This window comes from Trifolium pratense, linkage group LG7 (assembly GCF_020283565.1).
Source record: "Trifolium pratense cultivar HEN17-A07 linkage group LG7, ARS_RC_1.1, whole genome shotgun sequence".
NCBI classification, from domain to species: domain Eukaryota; kingdom Viridiplantae; phylum Streptophyta; class Magnoliopsida; order Fabales; family Fabaceae; genus Trifolium; species Trifolium pratense.
In genome coordinates, this window is record NC_060065.1 from 56,770,809 (window position 1) to 56,777,809 (window position 7,001).

At 35.7% G+C, this 7,001-nt stretch overlaps 1 protein-coding gene across 1 annotated transcript; it reads right to left on the reverse strand.

The window, feature by feature from the left end:
- Nucleotides 1-1,028: 1,028 nt before the first annotated feature.
- On the reverse strand, nt 1,029-5,951 carry LOC123896730 (NADP-dependent malic enzyme-like). Its single transcript, XM_045947085.1, has 17 exons — nt 5,544-5,951; nt 5,017-5,300; nt 4,272-4,467; nt 4,018-4,169; nt 3,813-3,918; nt 3,642-3,707; nt 3,366-3,533; nt 3,173-3,256; nt 2,984-3,082; nt 2,797-2,844; nt 2,551-2,703; nt 2,368-2,457; nt 2,186-2,263; nt 1,956-2,030; nt 1,787-1,877; nt 1,557-1,685; nt 1,029-1,390 (listed from the first exon to the last, which is right to left on the reverse strand). Exons 1-17 carry the CDS (start codon nt 5,571-5,573, stop codon nt 1,302-1,304), a joined length of 1,938 nt encoding a protein of 645 aa, XP_045803041.1. The 5' UTR covers nt 5,574-5,951; the 3' UTR covers nt 1,029-1,301.
- Between the last annotated feature and the right edge of the window lie 1,050 nt (nt 5,952-7,001).

The window sequence follows — 7,001 nt, forward strand, 5'->3', positions numbered from 1 at the left end:
TAGCCTGGCGTGCCCAGTCATGATTTGTTGTTACTTGTTAGCATGTTTGCTCTTATGTATTGGCCTATATATATGACATTGATGTAGTGGAATAAACAAGAGGATTACCCGTGAAAACTAACAAGTGGTATCAGGTACTCCATGCGTCGGGGACCTAAGAGTAAGAAAATTGCAATTTTTGTTCAAAAGTTAGTTTTTTTTTTTTTTTTACTCGTTCAAAAGTTAGTTACAACCATCGTTCTCACCATTTTTTCTTTCGTTCCGATCATCTTCTCCTATCAACCATGGCGGAGGAAAACAAGTTTCTGCATACTCTTGTACCCTAATATGATGGTTTTTACCAACTTTGGACTATGTTGATGGAAAATCTCATCGAAAGAGTTGTGGCAATTGAAAGAGCAAGGGGTTACGGTGGCACCACCAAACGCCACCATTGAACAACAACAAGCAGTTGAAGCCAACAAACTCAAAGACTATTCTGGTTCATGATACTTCCAAAGACATTTGGGATGCGATGAGAAGGAAATACCAAGGATCCACGAAGATGAAACGTACTCATCTACAAGATCTTAAGCGTGAATTCAAAGTTCTTACTACGAAAGAAAGTGAATCATTTGATCAACACTTTGCAATAACACTTGCGATTGCAAATCGCATGTCAGCTCTAGGAGAAAGATTGCAAAGGGGAGGATTGTCCAATCCTATATAAACCCTCACCGGATTCATGACTTCCAATTTGGAACTCCCATTCCAAATTGGATTCATGTAACCTAACTTACACATGAAAATCGGTAACACTCCCATTTATTTATGTAGTATTTAACACCTGTTGCTCCATGATGTACATAATGTTTTCTGTAAGGAGATTTTTATCATTAAGAAAAATGTGAGGAATTATTTTTTGGGTTCAATTGGTTAAAATAAATTATTCATGAAATAAACACGTTTTATCGCCCTCCAATTCCAAAAGATAAAAATATTCAATGAGTTCACTATCAACCATATATATGCAATATGACATATGCAAGTTGCTGTTTTAAAATTCTCCCATTTCTAATTTTGAATACTGTCTGTCACACAAAAAGAAAGAAAGAAAAAATATAGCATAACTTATCAAACTACCCTTAGTAGTCCAACTACCACTACACCTTCCTAGTTTCCTTCCTAACTCACCCAATACAATAATGATTCATAAGAACAAAACAAGAAAAAGTAAAGAAAAAATTAAAAAATTGACAGTAAAATTATTTAAAGAAAAAAAGAAAAAGAAAAGAAAACGGGGGTATTATTGTCTTGTCGCATCACCGGTAAGTTCTGTAGGCTGGGGTATACATACAGCTCTCAGCAAACTTCACCAAATCTTTCGGCTGTGGAAGGCGAGTGGCCAAACCTAACAAAAACACAAATTTAATAATTATATGTCTGTTTGGATTGACTTATTTGAACTTATCCACCGGTATAAATATTTTATTTGTGAAACTATTTGAGAGAGTTTACGGAAAGGAAAGGAAAGGCAAGGAAGGGAAAGGAAAGGAAAGGAAAAGGTAAAAGCTCACCAAGCTCATAAGCCTTAGCAGCAACTTTGGCAGCTATGTGAGCTGAAATCTTTCTGATGTTGGTGAATGGTGGGAATATCAAACCCTTCTCAAAGTTCTCTTCTGATACTTGTGCAGCCAACGCCTCAGCTGTTCAATTCAATATTAAAGATTAAAGACCGTGTCATTGCAACCATATCTTATTACATCAATTTATTCGAAATTAATGTTCATATCTCTTGTGAACTTACAGGCAGCCAAAAGCAGGTCGTCATGTACACGAATGGTTCCGGACATTATTAAACCTAGGCCGAACCCAGGAAATATGTATGCATTATTTGCCTGAAGAACAAAACATTCAAATTAGACCTTATTTAACATGAAAAACATTAAGCGTAATAAAAAAATTTGGGGTTAGACCTGGCCAGGCGTAAACACTTTCCCGTTATATTCAACGGGTGGAAATGGGCTTCCACTTGCAAAAATCGCACGACCCTAATACGAAGACAAGGGAAACAAAAAATAGCAGAAAAATCAATATTGATAGATTCCATGAAAACAACCTATGTAAATCGATAAAAATTGACCGTTGAAATATTATAAAAGAACGCTTAAATATGAATACAAAAACACAAGTTGCTTCCTATTACCTTGCTCCACTTATAAGCTTCTTCAGCAGTACATTCTGACTGTGATGTTGGGTTGGAAAGAGAAAGAATAATAGGTTTCTACAAGCATTATAAAACAAGACAACATTACTCAACTTATTCAAACATGAAATTGCATGGGAGGTACAAGTTAGGTAGATTAATAGATTGACACGGTACGGTACCTCGTTAATAGAAGCCATTGCCTCGATCACCTCTTTGGTAAAAGTTCTTCCTTGTCCTGATGTTCCGATAAGCACTGTTGGCTTAATTTTCTGAAAAGATAACATTGAAAATGTAACAAAAAGTAAACTTCTGTTCTGTGCATGCGTGTGTCTAGGTGTAATAAACAGGAAGATTGATCATACATTAACAGCGTCGAGGAGGTTTTTCACAGGTTCGTGTTCATGAGCCCAGGGCTTCTTGAAATGTTGGAGGGATTCTTTACGGGATCTGACAATCAATCCCTTTGAGTCTACCAACCAAATATTCTTGCGCACTTCCTCCAACGGAAGATTTGTCTGCATAAAAAATGGTAGTTTCTCAATAAATCTAAATTATTCATACAATGCTCACATCACAATACTCTCACCACCCTGAAAGTAGCTACCAACCTGTTTTGATGTTTCAAGTGCAATGAGTTCAGCGATTCCCGTGCCCGCCTGCAACGACCAGACAATATAATTAAGCTACAAAGAGTAAATGAATGCAGCAGTTGCCAGTTTGTACTCAAAGTGATTTAAAAAACATCTACATTTAACGAGTTTTAATACGTTATGTCACAGAATTATACGGACATACCTCACCAGCACCGAGGAATAAAAATCTGTGGTCAGCTAAGTTTCCACCAACTAATTTCAAAGCTGCAACTAGTCCAGCGAGAACAACAGACGCCGTTCCCTGAAACAAAGTGGATACAATGTCAGAGACTATTATGATGAGTATAGTTTCAAAATAGCTGAATTAATAATTAAGATACGAATTTATCACCTGAATATCGTCGTTAAAAACCAGATGTGTTGATCTATATTTTTCAAGCAGATCAAAAGCGTTGTGGTTTGCAAAGTCTTCAAACTAATTATGCGACATAACATATACAGAAAACAGGAGAGTAGGAATTAGTACGGACGGCCATCAGGTAAGCCAGAAAATAAGTACGCAAAGTCTTCACAGAGGTTGATACCTGAATTAGGACTTTTTCACCGTAAGTTTGCTTGACTGCAGTCATAAATTCGTGCAAGAGTTCAGAATATTCCTGGCCGACTGCTCGTCTTTGCTTTAGCCCAATATACAATTCATCATTGAGCAGCTTCTCATTGTTTGTCCCCACGTCGATAGTAATAGGCAAGCACTGTGATTTTTTAAAAAGAAAACATTATAAATGTAATACGAAATCAAGGTTACATTATGCATTATTTAGGGGTTAACAAGTTACAATGTAGCCGAAATATATACTTACAGCTGAAGGACGAACTCCTCCTAGTGCCGTATATAAAGAAAGTTTTCCCACCGGTATTCCCATTCCCTGAGAATACAAAATAGGTTGCCAAAGGAAAATTACAACATCAGATAATGTGATTCAATGTAACTATCATAAATTAATAATGTGAACAAGCATAATAGAAATTACCTGACAACCTAGATCCCCAAGACCTAAGATTCGTTCTCCATCGGTTACAACTATGACTTGAATGTTCTTTTCAGGCCAATTCCTCAGTACTTCAAGAATCCTCCCCCTTAAAATCAACACAAACAAAATAGATTGAGCATTCAATCAAAGGTAAACACGAACAAAGAATCCGGGAGGATAAAAGAGTGGTCATAGTTAAACTTACTTCTCTTTCAAACTAATATAAAGACCCTGAGGTCGCATAAAAATGTCCCCGTATTTTTGGCAAGCCTCACCAACAGTTGGAGTATACACAATTGGGAGCAATTCTTCAACGTGTTCAATGAGAAGTTTGTAAAACAAACGTTCATTTCTTTCCTGCAATCCACAATATATCAAAGTGAACGAAAATTAGAATTCAAGTCTAAAAATTGCCAATCAAATCATGTGAATTAATAATAATAGTTCACAAGGACACACCTGAAGATCCATCATAGCCGTGTACCTCTGCAATGGAACTTGATATTGACGTATGTGCTGGATCATTTTCTTCACCTGAGTTTCTTGAGGTATAACTGTTGGAGGAAGAAGACCACGCAAGTAGTGTGCATCCCTCTCTTTTTCAGTGAAAGCTAACCCTTTGTTGAAGTGTGGATCTCGCAACAATGTATAACCACTAAAAACCAAGAATCAAATGATAATAAAGAACATCAGAGATTAGAACCAAGATCAACCGGATAAGACACAGTTAAATACACAGATGCAAATTAGCATGCATACCACAGAAAGTAACTACAGTCCTTACTAGCATATATACTTCTTTCGGTCCTATATATAAGAGATTGTTGGGTCGATTTTTTTGGGATCAAATACATAAACTTTTGTTGACCCAACTGTCTCTTATATTTAGGACCGGAGGTACAACAAAAACAATAGCGAAATGTTTGACGATATAAATTAGGTGAACCAAAAAACTATACTGATGACATCTAACAAGCATATTCAAGATCTCCCTTTATAAATAAAATAAATCTTCATGTTTCATTCATAACAAAAGTTTTCCAATAAAATTTCAAGTACTCCAATTGAGGACATGACGTAGACAACACAACAGACAAGAATCTAACATGAATCTAATTAAGGATTAAAACATAAGAAAATTATGATATATGATCAAAGTCAAGGACAACTAGTAAGAACATAAGATCAGGAGTGTCACACTCACCTAGCAACAGACACACTCCAAGGAGTTACAAAGTGATCCTCAGTCGCCTTATCTTCCCCATAAACATCGCGAGGACCGCCACCGGAGATCGGATTATCATCAACATCCTCCACCACCTCCACCTCCACATGCTCCTTTTTAATTTCCTTCAAAGGTGTCTCCATCACATTAACAACACTGCCATTTCTGTCATTGCTTGGTGACATACACGTCACCCTCCAAGGACCACAACTCCTTCTCTGCCCTCCATGAAAATTACCACACCCACCTAATCCTGTATTACCCTGCTTACCATAAATTCACCAAAATTGAAAATTAAAATTAAAAATTAAACCTTTATATCAAATCATCAATACCCAGATGAAAAAAATCGGCTAATCTAATCATAATCACAATAAAAATATGATTTTTATTTACTTTTAGCTGAAAAACAAAAAACCCAGAAACATGTTGAATTTTTGGCAATTGTGGAAAATATGAAATCATGATAATTTTGTGATTTAGAGATGGAAATGAAAGATTGTTACCAGGAAAGTGCATCTGGTTGAAGAGATCATGATGGCTGAGTAAGTCCGAGAAAGTGAGAGAATCTTGTATTGCTGTAACACAAAGAGAGAGAAAGAGTGTTATGGCAAAGCAAGGTTTTCGGTTTTTCTTCTCTGTCACACTCCCTCTCTCCTGATGATGCTGAGTTTGAGTTTGTCTGTCACACAACAGCACGAGAGAGAGAGAGAGAGAGAGAGAGAGAGAGAGAGAGAATTAATAGTGTTGGTTGTGGAATGGAACTAAACACGTTTGGTGAAGTCACCTTAAAAAGGTTGAAATTTGCAACTTGTTTGAACAAGTGCCAGGAATGAACTCCATTTCTCATCGTCGCTAAGCTTTACCAAATTACCCTTTGCTTCTTCAAAAACTATTTCTCTTTTTTTAATGATATATAAAATAAATAAAAAACAAAAACTATGTAAGCAATAAAAGAGTGAGTCCAAATTACATGGAACCAAGTGGTGCCATCCAAAATAAAATTGTTAAATGGTGAATAAATTATAATCCAATCGGCAGAAATATCATCTGTTTTGTGTGTGAGTTTTCAATGACTTGCTATTTTATTTATGTATAAAAAAATAAAAAATAAATTGTTAAACCAATTAAACTAGAAAAATATTAGATTGGTTAAGAAAAATATATATTACATAATCGTCTTGAGTCACTAATTAAGAAAACAAAAATGAAAAATAAAATAAAGTTATATGATCTCTAATTGCTAAATGAGAGGATACTACACTCTATTTTTAATACTCTTTTTAATTTTTAATAATTCACTCTCTAATTTAGTGAAATTCTAGCGAAGTTCACTATTTTATTAAGGTTTTATTTTCACTAGCGAGTGTTAGTGATTATTTATTTTTTTGGTACAAGTGTTAGTGATTATTATTTCTAACCAGTGTTTTAAAAACCGGACCGAACCGGCCGGTCGGACCGGTCGAACCGGAAACCGGAGCCTTTCCGGTCTGGTTCATATGTTGGATCGTCCATGCAGTTGGACCGATGGGAACCGGAAAAAACCGGAAAAAACCGGGAAAACCGGTGAACCGACGGTTCCCCTGATCCGGCGGTTTGATTACACCCGTTTTTATTTTCTACCAAAACAACGTCGTTTTGTTATATTTTTTTTTTTTTCTTTTCAAGATACTGTTTTGTTATTATTAATAATTAAAAAAATGAAATAGAAAAATTAAAATAAATCAGAATGAAAATAGAAATGAGAAACAGAGACAAGTTGTTAGCGTTTGGAGATTCAGAAACAGAGACTCGGATTCAGAGAGATCGAAGATGAGAAAATAGCAAGCGACATGAGAATTGAGTTTATGGTAGCAGACATGAACGGATCCACTTTCAAGGAAAAAGATGTGAAAGAAGAAAATTAGAATTAAATATGGACTTGCAATCTCACATAGAAAAAGAAAGAAGAAAAATGCAGTACA